Below are 16710 nucleotides of genomic sequence, written 5' to 3'. Positions count from 1 at the left end.
CTGCGATCCTTGATGCTTATTCCCAGAACGCCTGTGTCAGGTTAAGTGCGTGCAGAGGTAAGACGGGCCATCCCCGGCCCCGTCATCCGTGCTCATCTCTCGTTTATATTATTATTAGGGGTTCTAGCTGTCCTTGAAGCGTCCAGACTCTACACCAAGACCTCTCCGTTTGCCCTTGCTTGAGGTTGACTTTACCCTGCGCGTTTGCGGGTTTCCCCACTGGGTAATCCGTGGGCCAACACGAGACGACGACTACGACGACGTACTCGTACATTACAAGTGACTCTTACCTCTCGTGTTGGAATGGGCTGCGTTTTCTACAGATTTTTGACTGTTCCAGAATTGGAAGGTCTCAAGACTGCCCGCAGGCACATGCCCTGTACTCTGTACAGAGACTAGATTACACATTCCAAGCAGGCAAAAGTCACTCTACTCTGACTCTCGAGATGCGGTCGTCTGACAATGCTCAATTGCCTCGTCTCCCAACTAAACCAACTCGGAGGACAGCACAGCGAGGCCCAAGCACTCGGACTTATTCCCATCCACTCACTCTCCCCAGGCCCAAAGGAAGGTTAAGCGTGCCGGTAAGCAGAGACAGAAAGGACTATCCGTCTTGCGCAAGGATGCCAAAATAGTAAGAGTAATTGTCCGGGGAAGGAAGAACTAGCGAAGCGGTCCCTCCCAGATCTCGAACTTACGTGCTTAACCTTCCTGCCAGATTTGATTTGGACTTATTCATCCCTCCATCATCTAATCCTGGTTCTGATCCTGTTTGTAGTCGTGATCATCTGGGTGAACTCCGAGGAGAGTTCAAAGTTTGGTTGGGCGTTCTCTCTGGAATGAGGAGTCTGTGCTAGAGGCTGGAGCTGGAAGCCTGGATGGAGTCTGGAGGATACTGTATGTCGATCTGATCCACTTCCCCAGGTTCAGATGGGCTCACTACATTTGTGCGAGTTTTCCAAACATAAATAAATAATTCGAGAATCGAGGCTCGACAGCAAGACTCGAACAGAGACAAAGAGCCTGCCGCAGAGGAAGGAGGTCTGCAGGCGCAGTCTCTGGACTCTGTGTCTCCGCACGGTGGAAGTCGGAACAGGCGATTTCCAAGGCGCACCTAGCGTGGGGTGTAGCGTCCAGCTGAGTGCGAGCCGTGTCATCCTGTTATGCACGTAATCCGACTCACTCCATGGGGATGTTCTGGTCATCGAGCGATGCTCAGAAACTGTAATTCAGAGAAGGTGACCGACTAGAAGAGTCGTCGGTGAACTTTTGGACAACTCAGTGGCAAGGCAATAATGGCCGTTGCCGCAACTAGTCGAGGGCGACTATAAGTGGCCTCTAGTGCGCAAGCGAAAGAAAGTGCAGTTCGTGTAATTCGAGATTGATTTGCAAATCGCGTGCTGCTGCTGCATCTGGCGAGGATTCCCCAGACCAGGGCAGCGGTTGGCGGACTGCACAGCGAGGCCAGGGAGGAGAGGATCTCCGCCGCCGTCGTCATGCATTGGGCAGGCAGAGAGTCCGAGAAAAAATCAGCAGAAAAAGCAAAGAGGTCAAAGTATCTAGCGAAGTTTCTTGACAATCCCCCCGCATTCTTGGGCGAATGCTGAAAGACAGACCAAGTTGCCTAGTCTGTCTGGTCTCTGGATGCCCTCGCTGGGTCCGCTGATCGGCTCGCCAATAGCACTCTTGTTATAACCCGCACTCGCTGCTCGCCAGTCATACAACCCGATTGTCATTATTCATTCAAACTGCTCTGATGACTTCGTATTTGAGGCCTCAACTATTGTATATTTAATATTAGTTCTCCGCCCCTGTGTTAGCTGCTTTCCTCTCCTTTGCTCCTCTCTCGACTCGCCTGCTCCTCTACACTACTCAAGCAGCCAAGAAGCACTGGTCGCCCCCACTTCTCCCAGGAACATCTCCCACCACCACCATCTCCCTCTCTCTGCCTTTCGTCTGGTCTTCTTCCTCTCGCTTTCTCCTCGGCCACCCCGACGAGTCGCCAGGCCATCCTTTTCACACGGAGTATATCTTCTCCGCCGCCGCCCGCTGGCCTCGCTCATCGCCAAACTGCGCAGACCTCTGTCGCCTCTGTATGGTCAATGTTGTCCATGCAGAACACACCCACATCCATCCTCCCTCCAAGCTCCGATCTTGAAAATAACCCTTCCCATGGCTTCCTGTCGCATCCCCGGCCCTGCGACTACCACTCGAGTCTAGCCGAACCCCCCGCCTTCCCAGACTACTCCATGAACGACTCGCTCTCCCATCGCGCCAGCGTGAGCACCGACGACACCTCCAACGATTCTCCCGAGTCGTGGGATGCGGATGGCCCCTCCGATAGCTCTTCACCAGGCGACGCGGGCGTAAAACTCCCAACAACCCTGGTCGGCCCCTCTGCAGTTTTCCAGTTCAATGCCTTTGCGTCGCCGGAAGAACCAGACGTAGTGCCGAAAGTAGAGGAGTTGGACGACGATGAAGATATCCAGAGGATTAAACCTTTAGGGGTGGAGACGTCCAATCCAGAGCCCCATGCGGCTGCACCAGATGCCTCGGTTGTTCCCGTCAACGTTCCACGGAAACGCGGTCGCCCGCGCAAGCACCCTCTGCCTGTGCCCGGCGGCCAGCTCAAGGTCACCAAAGGCCGTTCCAAGACCGGCTGTATCACTTGTAGACGGCGCAAGAAGAAATGCGACGAGACAAAGCCTGCGTAAGTGCGAGTGCTCTGAACCGGGCAGGGAGATGCTGATTGCTGACCTTTTGCGACCAGCTGCCTGAACTGTCAGAAGAATGCCGTTGTTTGTGAAGGGTATCCTCCGAAGGAAATATGGAAGAGCGGGAAGCAAAAGATGGAGGATGGTGAGTTAACTGACCATGGAGATTTGTCGTTGTCCTAACACTTCACAGCCAGGAACCAGCCCGTGATATATCGCTCTCTCCCCATCCTCATCGACGGAATCGAAACCGAGATGGATCGCAAGTTACTCGACCACTTCGTATACGGCTTCAGCCGCGTCTTAACACTCATCAACGACGACTCAAACCCATTCAAAGAGATCCTTCTCCCTATGGCGACTCAGCATCGAGGTTTGATGCATTCGTTGATGTGCTTGTCAGGATCGCACTTGTCAGGGTTAAATCCAGAGCCAGGAGTGAAGGAGCGGAAATACTACCATTTCCACAGAGCCATCCGAGACCTCAAGGCAAACATTACCGCCAGATCGAATATGACGGAACAGGAACCCGAGCTATTATCAGAAGACCCAATCATCGCCTCAACGATCGCGCTCAGTCTAAACACCATCTGCGAAGGCGAGACGAACGGCGAGTACCGCCCGCACATGGACGCGGCTCGATATCTCCTCGTAACGCAGAAGCCGCGCAACGAGAACTTCCGGCAATTCATCGTCGAGTTCTTCCAGTACCACGACGTTTCCAACTCCATCACTTCACTGGACCGACGACCCGCCCATCTAGAAGGCGAACTGCGGCTCCCAGACTTTGTACCGCACGCGCAAGCCGGAAGCTTCCTCGGCGTGTTCGACGGCCTATTCCGCTACATCTCCCAAGTCACTAGTCTTCGAGACCGTATTCGACAACGGTTCAGCGAGGGCTACGAACCCGCAATCGACTACCAGATCCTCAGCGATGCAGTCATGATTGATTCCTCCATTCGGACGTGGGAAACCTCACACCCACCAAATACACCAAACTACTACCTCGCTCAGCTGTACCGCCAATCAACATGGGTCTATCTATACCGCACAATCCGCCCCTCCCGACCAAGCGACAAGATCGCGCAAGTCGTCGACGACGGCCTACAGTTCATGGATCTCCTCCCCCAGGACGCGGGTGCCTTCAGTATTGTCCTCATGCCGTTGTTCCTACTAGGGTGCTCGGCCTTCGTGCCTAGGCAGCGTGAACGAATTCAGAAGGGCTTCGAGGCGCTCAAGGCTTACTCGAACCTCCGCAACATCGAACCGGCTTTTAAGGTCGTTCAGCGCGTTTGGGAGGTCATGGATACGAGGATGGAGGATAGTTGGGACTGGGAGAGGATTATCAAGGAGATGAATATGGATTTCCTCATTACTTGATTCAACTCGAGCAATTGCTCCCTTTTGCATGGTTCACTCAGCTTCTCCCCTGGCTTGGGAAGGGGTTGAGCCTGGAGTTTGACTGCGTATCAGATCACATGTCCGGCGATATCGTTTCTGATGGTTGGTTATCTGGGGTTTTGCTCACCCACTAGAGAATTACGGGAGGGAGATTCTGTCGCCTCTGGTCAGCAGCAGAAAGCAGGAAGAAGATATAGCATGCTACCTAGACAAGGCAAGCAAAACTGGCGCTATCCTCAGTCCTATACTAACCCGATTACCTATCGCCAACAAAAATGGGAGGAACTGGTTGGCTTCATTGGTGTTCTGATCTTCTCTTTCTTCGTACATTGATCTGGCTTGGCTTGGCCTGTATTTATATTCATTTGACGGAGTGTACGCGATGATGGCGACGGTGATGATTTTGTCATGAGTTCTGAGTTCAGGTCTGGTCTCGTCTGGTTGGTCTGGTTTTTATAAGGCTATGTTGGTATACGGTATCTTGTTTCTATTTCCTTCGCTTCGACTGTCTATATAAGCAGATGTAAATACTTTGTATGAAGCACATTGAGTATACGTATATAGGTGTGTATATGTTACGTTGTGTTGTACTATCATAGAACATGCATATTAGTCATTACTACTATCCTTTACTGTACTGCTAGCATTGTCAAATCATCACGTTCTAGAGCACATCATGTTGTAGATACTACTAGTAGCATAGAATAGCATAGCATAAGTTAGCTATGGCAAAAGAGTGCATCCGATGAGAACCTTGCGGGTGTTCTACTTTCACTTTCATCTGCCCAACAACCGCACAATTTACCTCTCGACTGTCCCTACGTCCCTTTCCATTATCATCAGTCACCAACCTATTGCCAAAATCGAGGCTCATGAAATCATCAGCCCGAATACGTTTCCAATGAAAAGTAGCCGTCCCATGGACGCACATTCATTTCACCTGATTCGCTCGGCCGCATTAGGTTCAACCAACTGCTTACTTACCAGAGAAGTTATGGAATGAGCTAGGTCAACAGAATCGTTCAGACATTGAGCTTCATTTACAGGAACGCGCTGACGGTGATTGTTCTCATAGCTACAGATGCCATCGACTGAGCGTCATAATCGCACGTTAACCTCATCCTGTTCATCGTGCGGCGTCGTGGCTACCTACCTCGTTGCTTACCTACCTTCTTATTTACCTACCACATCCGTCCGATACCACGATCTCAAGAGACATGATCCGGTCGAATCCAGTTCAGTCCTACGTTGAGATACGCAATGGGTCGTCAACGAAAGTGACTTGGCAATACCGAGAAACGTTCCATGGGGCATAAGCTTCCCTTGAGCACGCATGAAGGAACAGAGTTTGCGAGCGTGCGTCTGGGCTTGCATCATCCCTGGCGAAGTGGAACGAAACGACCTCTATATTCTGTACCGTGCCTTCCGTCTATCGGCGTCAATTCTAGACACCTACCGGTTATCCCTTCCCTTTCCGGAGGGGATGTCCTCGTGCGCAGAATTGGAAGGAGCGACCAGTACCTCTCAAATAGGCAACCATGGTTTAGAGCTGAGATGGGAAGGCACGACCGGTCTGCTCCTTCTACTTTGGTTTGATGGGGTGCTGGAGTATACGCGTGAATAGGGCTGCATTACATCAACAACGAACTATACCATGCCTCGCCTGAAGCTGCACGCAGTGTCTAGACCTTTGTGTTTCTACGACTGCCTCTGTCAATGTATGAGGGAGATACCGTCTGCGCAGGAAGCGAGCATTACCGGTATGAACCCTGGATACCTGTGTTGGCTGGCAGGCGCTGGCGCAACATTGATTGCTCCTTTTCTTTATTGCCAGGGACGTCTTTTCTTCCCCATCGCCACGAGGTCGATATCACTTTTAAACTACGAGTACTGATCTCGGCCCGTCCCAGCTAGACGAATAAGCTCAGTTATTCACGCAGTCATCACGCACCAGAATCATGAACCCTCCTTCGAACGGCGACTCGGCACAAACGATGGATGAAGGTCGTGGCTCTAGCCCTCACCTGAAGCGAGCCTTGGTAGGGGTGCGGCAGCGCACAACCCCAGCACCACCAGCCGAGCCCCGGACTCCAGTGGTTGAACCCATGAATGGATGGCCGCATTAGGCAGTATTTTCCAAAACAAGACTTGGGTGGCCGAGAAATTGCCCTCTCCATTGCGACGGAAATCCGATATGGCGGGTGGGGATTCGATGGTACTTCCAACCCGATATCCAAAGATTCATTGTGTACCAGCCTCTGCTATACTCGGTAGGCAAGACGGTAGAGGTGCTGGCCACCCGGTCTCCGGTAGAGAGTTCTTCCTTGTTCCGTCCTCGATGGCCTATAGCTGTTCATGCAGGCATGCTTCTTGAAAACTCGTCGTCCATCGATCTACATCTGCGTATACACACCCGTTGTCGCGGTTCATTTTCTCCAAGAGAGGCAGGAGCGGGTGACGTCCGTGTCCGTCGCGCCTGCCTTCCATTACTTCTTAGAAGGCACCATAATTGAAAAATCACGATGGTCATTGTTCAATGAAGGAAGGAACAAGTGCTGCCAGGCAGTCACCCCATCGCGGCTTCCTTGTAAAGCCCGGACTGTATTCGACTGGCATTATGAGAGGCGCAACTGGGTGGTGGTAGTACCTACCTCTCTTTTGAGTCCTCCTGAGATAGAGAAGAACCATGCATAAATTTTGCGCATGCTCCTGCCACGCCCCGCTTGACAGACTCTACACAGCTGGCTATCTACCCTTTACTCGGTTCTGAGAATAATCGATCTGATCGATTTGGACAGTCGGCTAATTCAGGAGTCATGTATCCTCCACACTTCTGCAAATCACGGAACCAGGGCGAGTGTCGAAAGATAACTCGGGCAAATCACCCAGCAGCTTAAGTGAGTTACCTACCATTTCCATCGGTCTCGGTGAGTCACCAACATTACTGGCAACTATTAACAACCAGAATTACGCGCCTCGAGCTGCGGCAAAGCGTAAAGAATACCCTGTAAGACCAATACGCTTCTCACAAAGACCACCCACGCAATTGCATTTGGGCCACATACCTACCTACCCCGATACGTACTCTGTGCTCCGTGCTCCGAACATACGACCCCCTCCCGCGAAGGGCAAGACACCCGAGCAGTTGAAGCTGAAGTGGGGACCGGGACCCTCAGGGATCAGCGAGCTGCAAGTGATCTAGAACTCTTGGTCTTGACAGGACCTAGCTATCTAGCCAGCGCACAGTATACCTCGCAGTCTAATCACCGTTAGAGACTGGCGAGAACAGGTTGGGGGGTAGCCGAGGGGCCGCGGAACTGGAGCCTGGAGCGAGAACGCCAACGCCAACACCAGCGAGCAACGTCAGCTTGCAGATGTCTCACCGCAGGGCCCCAGGGTCTCGTTCGTTGGAAGCGGGGGTTCATCCACTTCCGATTTCTCCCAATCATCGGAGCCCGCAGCCCACAATCCACAGACAGCCGTACCGATGGAGAAAAGATCCACTAACCACCTAGAAATAAACTTTCTCATTCGCGCAGTCCTACCATCTGTTCCTCCAATCACAGTACAATAAATAGGGTTTTCCTTCCCACTCAAATAACCCACCCAATAACAATAAAGATAAGTGTACCTTACATAAGCTTATTTCTCCAAAGCATTCTCATTCGCTTGAAGACCCCACAAAGTGCAAATGCAATCGAGCTCATTGTCTGACAGGCTCTCCACAACCCTGGCTCGAAGGGTCGAAAAATCAGAACTCGTCCCACTTTGCGAGTCCTTTGCCTTGGATATAGGTGTGGAATTTTTAAGCACACGTCATTACTATTCAATTCTATTTCTCAGAGTATGCTAGGGATGTCTCACTCTCGCCTCAAGGACGAGACTGGCATGCTTAGCTGTGAGGTACGTAGGTGGCTTAAGATATACGCAATGGGAGGGACGGAAGAGAATGCCGCGCCTAGTAAGAAGTTGACTTTGGTGGCGCCCACGTTTCCATTGCTTTGTCCACGTTGATCAAGACGCGCGCGTGGCCATTTGAGTTCTTTGGGGCTTTTGTCCGACATTCTGCCCGAGCTTAAGATAATTCCTGAGTGAAACTGAAAGGGACGGAGATATTCTCCTGTTTTCACGACCTCGTTTGATTTCTGTGCTGGGGTTGGAATGTAGACCTAGAATTATTATGGGAAGAGAAGGCTGAAGTAGAATATAGTATTAAGGTATGACGGTGGGAAAGGGGCAATGGAGCGGGATTGTTATCTGTAAGGGCGGACTTTACTCTGTAAAAGAGGAAGCGGGGAGAGGAGGGGAGGGGCCAGTTGGGTAGGTGAGGAAGGGAGACCCAGTGGACTCTGGGGGAACGAGAAAACGAGTAATGAGGAAAAGAAGATGGAATCATACTGAGGTTGTAGAGTGGCAATGGGGTCTGTTTCGGGCTCGTGAAATCAAGAGGACGAAGGTGGGGGGCGAAAGATACCGAACGATGATGTCGAACAGCAAATTGGAAGTTGGTCAATAGTCTATAGTCTATAGTCTAAGCACGAAACACTTTCGAATGTGGAGGATCAAAGCCAATGTATATTCCAAGTGAGAGGAAGAGATACTCAACCAGGAGTATAGAAAGACAACGATCTATGAACATGAACAAAATCGATCCCGAATCTGCGTCAAGCGCAAGGCTTTCTTTTTGAACCCAACACCAAGTCTATAACCGCATCCCATCCTTTGACCCAGACCCATCGTAACTCGGAGAAACATAAAAACATAACCGTGCGGAGTATCATAGAAGTCATAAAAAAGAGCGTGTGTCGTCATATAAGCGGTATGAAAAGAGTGGACGAAGAGAATATAACCCAAAAATGAAAACTCGACCGGTCACATTTTATGCGCCGAGAGTCAGGGTGAAGCTGGTGTCGATGGGGCAGCCGTGGGTGGCGTGGTCGTCCTTGGGCTGGAGGTAGGCCTCAGCGCAGGAGGTGTCACCGGCGTGGCAGTTGACGGCGGGGCAGTTTTCAGTGGTGTCGGTGTTGTGGGAGACGTCGAAGCCGTGCTTGGTGAAGGTGGAAGCAGCACGGTCCATGTCGATGCACGACATGTCCCAGAAGATGGTCTCACCGGACTGAGTGTACTCGAACTGAAGGACGTCGACCTGCTCCTGGCTGGTGGACAGCTTGATCGAGATGCCGCCGCCGTTGGACTTGGACTGCCAGTCCTCGGTGTAGGAACCGCCGTTGGCAGAGAGAGTCTGCATGTTGCTGGCGCTGTTGGAAACAGACCAGGCGTAGACATCGGTGTCCATGTTGTTGACGATCGTAACACCACCACCGCCGCCCTGGCGACGGACGACGGCGGGCTGAGGGAGGGCCGCGGCGAAGGTAGCGACGGTAGCGGCGACGAGAGCCTTGGAGAACATCATTTTGATAGAAGGGATTGACAAAAACGAAGTCTTGTAATAAGAGATAGTGATTGGTTGAGTATGTACTCAAGAGAGTGTAAATGTCCTAAAAGACGAAGAAGAGAGAGGCTAGTCAAAAAATTGACTGAAAAGATTGTACTTTGATCAAGAGAACGTCGATGATGGAGAAGAAACGATGAAACAGGATCTCCTGGGGTTCTTATACCTGAGATTTCTCGGCTTGACACCGGGGGGTCCCCACCTCTGACTGAGATGTGAGGCATTTCGATGGCAAAATGGAGCATCGAAGAGAAAAGAGCAAAAGGTCTCCACATAGATCCAGAGCCTTGACAAGGCAGCGTGGTTTGGCGTAGAATCCCCTGGCGGAAATGGTGCGGTACCTGGCATCTGACGCCACAATGCATATATCCGGCGACGAGCCTGCTGCTGCTTGTATAGAAAGCCGCAGTTATTGGCATAGGCATGCCCCACCGTTCCACTATGCAGATGTATGGAAGTCGGCCCCGGCAAGTCCATATCTGGATTGTCTCCATATGGAATCGGTAAAGCGGCAGTGGCGCTTTGGGGAAGATCGTGGAAAAAAGCGGGGGTGTCCTAGTGGCCGTGGAAAAAGCTCAGAATTCTCTAGCTTTCGGCGTGGCAATCCCGCCATGGTGAAGCTTGGTTCGGACAAAGGCAAAGTTGTGTGGAACCAAGGCTCAGTCGAAGAATAAAAGAAGGCTCAAGAATTGGAATTTGCCGAAGCCACGGCCGATTGAGCCACGAGTCCCGGATCCAGGTTCTTCGTCGGCTCTTTGTCGGTCATGGACCGATTCGGTCCTTGAGTGGAGGCAACGCTGTTCTACTCAATGACTGCAACGCTCCAAAGATTGGCACTCCCCTGGTCCACCGTTATTCGAAGTGGGCTTCCAAGACAAAAGCTGTATAGAAAATGTCTGGTACCTTCCATATCCGGAGGGGCCGCGTCTGCCTCTAATCTTGGACCCGGGGGGGCGGCACCCACAACGGCTTGTTGCTAGTATGTACTCTAAGTTGAGTCTATTCCGGCCGTAGTTCTAGGCCGTTGGGATGGGGCGGGCGAGCTCGGGCGTCTCTAACAAAGATCTGATCAACGAGACAGGGTGAACTCAAACAAGCGTGGTATATTGATAATGCTTTCAAAGAGGCCCAGAATACAAATGCAAAGCAATGTAACACAAGAAGAGAATTAGATTTGGAATAATTTTTACCAATAGGGTGCTCGTAGCCCAGTCAGGCCTGCCAGCGATCCCTCTCCAGCAGCTTCTTCGCGTTTTCGGCGTCCGGCCAACTCCATGTTGATCTGCCGATGAATGTGCACCAGCCAGTCAACGTAACTTTGCGCCTCGTTGTTACGGTCTTCTACTAGCATTCGCGCAAACTCATACTCAGCACCGTCCAGACCCTGGCGGGCAAGCTGGATTGTCACCTGCTTTGATCCTCGGACGGTAGAGAAGTACTGAAGTAAATTGCGGACCTGCGCGTTGAGATGGGTTTCGAGAACTGGGATTGCCGAGGTTTGAGCGTTGAGTTCTTGCAAGGAGGTGTGTCCGGGACCAAAGAGATCCTCGAGGAGGTTGGGCGAGACCTGGGCGTGGAGCCACAGGAGACACTGCTGGCCATCATCGACCAAGTACACTCCACCCTCTTCGATCTTAGAGAAGCTGGCGCGTAGGGCCGGCGGAACTTGTAATTGGCCTTGCTCATTCGGGAACCCATCCTCCGGTTGCATGTTGTGAATGGGAATGATGCGAGGGTACAAATACAGCGAGAGTTCGGTGCAGCCTATTGATCGTACCATACGAATATCGTGGATTCGTCGGTCTGATGATTCTTGGCCGCCTAAAGACACTAAATTAGCTCACGTACTCTCACTAGGCCATCGAACTTACCCTTGAACGCCCGCGACTTGATCAATCCCAGAATGAACATGGAGAATTCCTTCAGGTTCTCCGGCAGCACAAGCTGACCAGGCGGGTGCGACCCCGAAAAGATCTTGCGATATCCGCTGAAGATGTCCACCGATTTCTCTGTGATACTCGCTCGAAGGTCTTTAAGGTTCTTATCCAACGTTTTCGCGGCCGCTATTGCCATTAGTATACGGCGTTCGCTCATAATTGAATAAACATACCTTCTTTTGCAATGATACTGACGACCGCGTCTTGGTCAACGAACTTCATTGTATCCAAGCCGCCTTCATTTACCGCCGCCACCATGTTGATGCAACGTACCCGACGTTGCCCGTTGGCTGATGTGTATAGCAGAGCGGCCTGGAAATGCGCATCCAGCTTCGTGTCAAGCTTCCCATCATAGCTGAAAAGAACGGCAATCGCTTTGTCGGCATCAATGGCACCAATTTCGAGATCAGCGCCAAAAGTATGTTGCACAAAGTTCCCGTGGTACGCTGACACTTGCAGGCCGTTTGAGCAACGGACCTTCATCAGCGCCTGGTAGCCAGTCTCCCTAGTGATAGCATGTGCGAATTCCTCGGACAGTTTCCGGATATCCCGTGGTGCGTGGAAGTTGGGGTAGAAGAATGTTTCACCGCCGGTGACTTCAGGGACATGACCTGGTGGAAGTTAGCACAAAGCCTATCAAGCGAAAGCGGCAAAGTCAGGCGGCCTACCAATAGTAGCCACATCCATGTATGTGCCGCTGGGAGCTGCTATGAACATATCGACACCAACACCGGCTTCGGCCAACTTTCCCGCGATTTCTCGCCAGGCGGTGTTCTCCGTAGTGAAAAGTTTCCTTTCCGCATCCGTTCCATGGGCTTTGGGGTCGTCTCGAAGCGTTAAATGGCCTGGACCGAATGTTGGCAGCGTGCAGGTCGCGCCAACAATTTTACCACCGGTGGCATGCAACGCGGACAGTGCTGCATTCAAGGCAGGAAGCAGAGCAGTTTCCGCAGCCTTGACGCGAGAGAAGATGGTCGGAATCTGACTCAGGAGAGAGGTAATGACATTCCTTACTAATCGTGAGCAAGCTATACCATTCATGAATATGCAAGGACTTACTTTGACTCGTACGGATCAACAAATAGCCCATCACTTAGAGGAACGAATGGGTCTTGTAGGTCCGTCATCACCATCATTTGTGCCTGCTGAAGTTCCGCCTACTCGATATCAGTACTTTCTTTGTAAGAGCCGATAAACGGAAGCGTACACTCAGATTGTAAAACTGTATCTCCCGGTCATAGGTGACAATTCCAATCTTTGATCCCTCGGGTAACCTGCGCACTGGCGTAGCCTCGTCTATGTTTTCTGATGGCTCTTCTTCGTAGAGTGCTTTCATGATTCCCTTGCACACCCCCTTCAAGAAACCTCTGTTGATAGACTCCTGACTAACATCAATCAAAAACAGCGTCCGGAGACCAACAGGCTCCTTGTTCCAATAATCCTTCGGGACAAGGAACTCGACTGTCCCTTGCATGAGCTCGGGCCGTTGCATGCGATCGACGCGCGCGCCTGAAACATCGATTGGGGCGAAGTACTCAGGAGGAACGTCGTTAGGGAAAGTGCACATATTGCAGACGAATTTGTTCCCGCCAGACCGGAATGACATGAATGGGTTGATGTACGTCCGGCAGCGGCGACACCGCGGAGGCCCCGCATCCCCGAAATCCAGCACGGGTATCGGTTGCTCCCCGGCGTCCAGGCGAGCAAATGGCTGCAGTACCATTCCTAGCGGAAGCCCGGTGGAGGAGAGGAAGTCGGAGGAGGAGGGGATGTTGTTCAATGTTAGGCGAGCATATTTCGGGGACGAGTTGCCCTGGTCGTGCGCTACAAACGGAACCGCCGCTGGAGGGGGGAGATGGCGTTCCATTGTAGGGTAGACATGGCTGAAGTAGTATTGTGCTGGCCCATCGCGAGATCGTGGTATACTAGGGATCTGCTCCGGATCAATTCTCCCCTGAGTGGGAACTGTTCCATGACCTGCTTCTGGGGGTCCGAGAGCTGTGGGTTGCGGAATAGCGCCGGAGGAACTCTGTGCTAGGGACACAGATCGAGGGGCTTGATTCAATCCGGTGTTCAAGAACTGGGACTGGGGCTGTTGGAGGACGTCACCCGGACCGGTAAGGGGTTGCTGCGCTGCTGGGGCTGCCCCAATGTCGTGGTGTGCGTGACGATGCTTTTTCTTTGAGCTCCGAGCCGCCCCTTCTCCCATTATTCCCAATCCACTCATCTGCGAGACTAGCCCAGCCATAGGATCAGCCGCTACCCCCATACCGGGCTGCGGACTGGCATTGTATCCAAATTGCGGCGGAGATTGTAGAGGCTGCTGCGGTACGGGGGGTGGAGAGCCGTAGGTGTTGGCGGGCCATTGTTGGGGAGCGGCAGCCCCGTAATAAGTGCCGGGCTGAGGGGGTGAAGGACCGGGAGGAAAGCCAGCAGGTTGCTGGCCTGGATAAGGATGCTGAGGGGGGACTCGGTTCGGATTGGAGGGGTCTTCGCCAGGAGCGACTCCCTGGGCGGGGGATTGATAGTAGTTATGGTCCGCCATAACGAGGTGGAAAATGAAAGACGAGGGCTAAACGCTGAAATCAATCAATTATCAGTTCCGGGCCATCACTGTAAAGCAAAGAAAAGCACCCCAGGGGTAAAGCTGTGCAAGTCGGAGAGTCTGGGGTCGGACTTGACCAGAAATGACCACCTTTCACGGCCCTCTAAACAATCCCCGGATCATCTTATCTCCGGCTCGTCCCTCATGGTCCGACTGTCGGCGCCTTGAGCGACAACGGTCCTCCTGCATCTTTAGTCTTACCTTGGTCCTCTTCATCATGTTCTTTAATCGTCCTCCAAAACTTTGCGGTGGTGCAAACCTCTGGGGAAGCTGTTGTGGCCCCTTCACCGACTTCTCGTCCTCGTCAACACCATAGATAAGCTTCCAGTGCCGAGGCACACACCGATATACTTCCACAATGCCTAGCATTCATGACGATGATGAGCTCCTCCTGGCCCGCATTGGCTATAAACAGGTAAAAATACCATCTCCTGAAATACATTTTCAAGTCACTAATCAATCGCAGGAGCTTCGACGAGAATTCTCAAAATGGTCGACCATCTCCTACGCCATCTCCATCCTGGGAGTGCTAGGCTCCGTACCAGCAACCTTTGGAGCTCCCTTGGCCGCTGGAGGTCCCGCAACTGCAGTCTGGTGTTGGTTTTTAGGCTCTATCATGGCGTTTTGCATTGGAAGCTCTGTTGCGGAGTTGGTATCGGCCTATCCCACGGCAGGCGGGATGTACTTTGTCACCAAGTACGTTGTGCCCGAGGACCAGGTACCGATATTCTCTTGGATCCAGGGCTGGTGTAACCTCCTAGGCCAAACCGCTGGTATTTCTAGCGTGGCTTATACTGTAAGCCAAATGCTGCTCGCCGCTGCTAGTATGAACTCCCAGGTCGTTGATGGGGGGTACTTGTATACACCGTATGTTAACCACGACGATGCCTCGAGTCTGCAGCTACTGACTACTTAAACTAAAGAACGGCGTGGGATACAGTGTGCCTGTCGATCGTGCTCTTGGTCTTTTTGGGCATTATTAGCTCGATGACGACAAAGTCATTGCACCGCATCTTTATCTGGTTTGCGCCGATCAATAGTAAGTGCTTTGAGTCTGTTCAGCTCCTCGCCGTGTCTTATATGTTACTCTCAGTCACCGCAACGTTTGTCATTTGTTTCGTACTTCTATACAATACTCCCGACAAGCAACCCGCCAGCTGGGTCTTCACCCACGTCACCGACGGATCAGGCTGGGGCTCAAAGCTCTTCTCCTTCCTTCTAGGTTTTATATCCGTAGCCTGGACCATGACCGACTACGACGGGACGACCCAGTCAGCAATTCCCTTTTTTTGCCATGGGAATTAAGCTAACGTATTCGTCTCAGCATGTCCGAAGAAACTCACGACGCCGCAACCCTAGGCCCAAGAGCCATTCAGTCCGCCGTCGTGGTCTCCGGCGCCATGGGCTGGCTCCTAACCATCTGCCTATGCTTCTGCCTGACCGATTTCGACGCCATACTAAACACCCCAACGGGTCTCCCAGCAGCCCAAATCTTCCTCAACGCAGGCGGGAAAACAGGCGGCATAATCATGTGGGGATTCGCCGTCCTCGTCCAACTATTCACAGGCTGCTCTGCCATGCTCGCAGATACGAGAATGGCATACGCATTTGCCCGTGACGAGGCATTGCCTTTCTCCTCGCACGTCTTCCTCTTTCCTTTCTTCCATCTCACACAATAAATAAATCACTGACATGGGCTCTACACTACAGCACCCTCTCCAAAATCAACCCGCGTACCCAAACCCCCGTAAACGCCGTCTGGTTCGTCGTCATCTTCGCTATAGCTCTAAACTGCATCGCCATCGGGTCGACCCAAAGCGCCACAGCGATATTCTCCATCACCGCGCCGGCCCTCGACCTCTCGTACGTCTCCGTTATCCTGGCGCATCAGATCTACAAGCACCAGGTGAGCTTTGTCGAGGGGCCGTTTACGCTGGGGCGGTGGGGAGGATATATTAATTGGGTTTCGATTGTCTGGGTGCTGTTTATAAGTACGGTGTTGTTTTTCCCGCCGCATGTGCCGGTTACGGGAGAGAATATGTATGTTTTGTCTTTTTGTCTTCTTTCCCCTCGTCTCCCCTCTCTATTTTCCTTGTGTTTCTTGCTTTTTTGCAATGGTGCGATACGCTAATATGCTCCCCATTCTTATAGGAACTATGCTATTTTTGTCGGTGCCTTCATTGCGATATTCGCGTTGGTGTGGTGGTGGGTTGATGCGAGGGGGAAATACACAGGCCCTCGCACGAACGAGTATCTACAGGAGATCCCGACGGAGGATTATGCGGAGGATTCCAGCTACGGGACTATGGAATAGACTTTTAGACGCCTTTGATAATTGCGTGATGACACCGCTTGAGAGGGGATCTGAGCCTACTCGAATCTAATTTATGATAGGGTCTGATTGATTGAGTGAGTGAGTGATGACGAACTAGCGTCACTGCTATTATTATTAGAAATACCCCAAGACAGACGTATAATACAGGAGAGGTGTAAATAATGAGAATCTAGATGGAAATGGCGTACACATCTGACACCCTTAGAATGGGGACAGTGTGCAACAATTAACTAAGGAATGGGCTTGGGGCCGTTGCCCCTCCTTTG

At 52.0% G+C, this 16710-nt stretch overlaps 5 protein-coding genes across 5 annotated transcripts; 3 read left to right on the top strand and 2 right to left on the bottom strand.

Annotated features, from left to right (window-relative positions):
- Positions 1 to 1654: 1654 nt before the first annotated feature.
- Positions 1655 to 2842, top strand: BDV17DRAFT_23521 (Zn(II)2Cys6 transcription factor domain-containing protein). The gene has a single exon (XM_073755863.1). The coding sequence runs from the start codon at positions 2103 to 2105 to the stop codon at positions 2712 to 2714; it is 612 nt and encodes a 203-aa protein (XP_073618056.1). The 5' UTR covers positions 1655 to 2102; the 3' UTR covers positions 2715 to 2842.
- Positions 2688 to 4770, top strand: BDV17DRAFT_257407 (fungal specific transcription factor domain-containing protein). Its single transcript, XM_073757190.1, has 2 exons — positions 2688 to 2710; positions 2771 to 4770. Exon 2 carries the CDS (start codon positions 2970 to 2972, stop codon positions 4092 to 4094), a length of 1125 nt encoding a protein of 374 aa, XP_073618055.1. The 5' UTR covers positions 2688 to 2710; positions 2771 to 2969; the 3' UTR covers positions 4095 to 4770.
- Positions 4771 to 8994: 4224 nt separating this feature from the next.
- On the bottom strand, positions 8995 to 9528 carry BDV17DRAFT_289203 (putative extracellular thaumatin domain protein; the record flags this gene model as incomplete). Its single annotated transcript, XM_073761610.1, has 1 exon — positions 8995 to 9528. One exon carries the CDS (start codon positions 9526 to 9528, stop codon positions 8995 to 8997), a length of 534 nt encoding a protein of 177 aa, XP_073618054.1.
- Positions 9529 to 10753: 1225 nt separating this feature from the next.
- BDV17DRAFT_280432 (Sec23/Sec24 family protein) lies at positions 10754 to 14049 on the bottom strand (the record flags this gene model as incomplete). The annotated part of the gene is made up of 6 exons (XM_073759880.1): positions 10754 to 11388; positions 11439 to 11630; positions 11678 to 12115; positions 12173 to 12513; positions 12564 to 12661; positions 12712 to 14049. The coding sequence occupies 6 exons, from the start codon at positions 14047 to 14049 to the stop codon at positions 10754 to 10756; spliced, it is 3042 nt and encodes a 1013-aa protein (XP_073618053.1).
- A 260-nt stretch (positions 14050 to 14309) lies between these two features.
- Positions 14310 to 16624, top strand: BDV17DRAFT_257404 (amino acid permease). Its single transcript, XM_073757189.1, has 7 exons — positions 14310 to 14524; positions 14576 to 14976; positions 15033 to 15148; positions 15203 to 15380; positions 15434 to 15748; positions 15820 to 16149; positions 16261 to 16624. Exons 1-7 carry the CDS (start codon positions 14468 to 14470, stop codon positions 16421 to 16423), a joined length of 1560 nt encoding a protein of 519 aa, XP_073618052.1. The 5' UTR covers positions 14310 to 14467; the 3' UTR covers positions 16424 to 16624.
- The last annotated feature ends 86 nt before the right edge of the window (positions 16625 to 16710 follow it).

The sequence above is a fragment of the Aspergillus undulatus genome (genome assembly GCF_047715775.1).
Source record: "Aspergillus undulatus strain CBS 261.88 unplaced genomic scaffold BDV17scaffold_11, whole genome shotgun sequence".
Classification (NCBI taxonomy): domain Eukaryota; kingdom Fungi; phylum Ascomycota; class Eurotiomycetes; order Eurotiales; family Aspergillaceae; genus Aspergillus; species Aspergillus undulatus.
This window is presented reverse-complemented; position numbering and strand designations above follow the sequence as displayed.

What these genes read in the sequence shown, in the direction of transcription:
- BDV17DRAFT_23521 (XM_073755863.1), top strand. Translation starts at nt 2,103, where the DNA reads ATGTTGTCCATGCAGAACACACCCACATCCATCCTCCCTCCAAGCTCC.
- BDV17DRAFT_257407 (XM_073757190.1), top strand. Translation starts at nt 2,970, where the DNA reads ATGGATCGCAAGTTACTCGACCACTTCGTATACGGCTTCAGCCGCGTC.
- BDV17DRAFT_257404 (XM_073757189.1), top strand. Translation starts at nt 14,468, where the DNA reads ATGCCTAGCATTCATGACGATGATGAGCTCCTCCTGGCCCGCATTGGC. An exon ending in CCCGCATTGGCTATAAACAG is followed by an intron (nt 14,525 to 14,575) that starts GTAAAAATACCA and finishes AATCAATCGCAG; the next exon opens with GAGCTTCGACGAGAATTCTC. An exon ending in GGGGGGTACTTGTATACACC is followed by an intron (nt 14,977 to 15,032) that starts GTATGTTAACCA and finishes CTTAAACTAAAG; the next exon opens with AACGGCGTGGGATACAGTGT.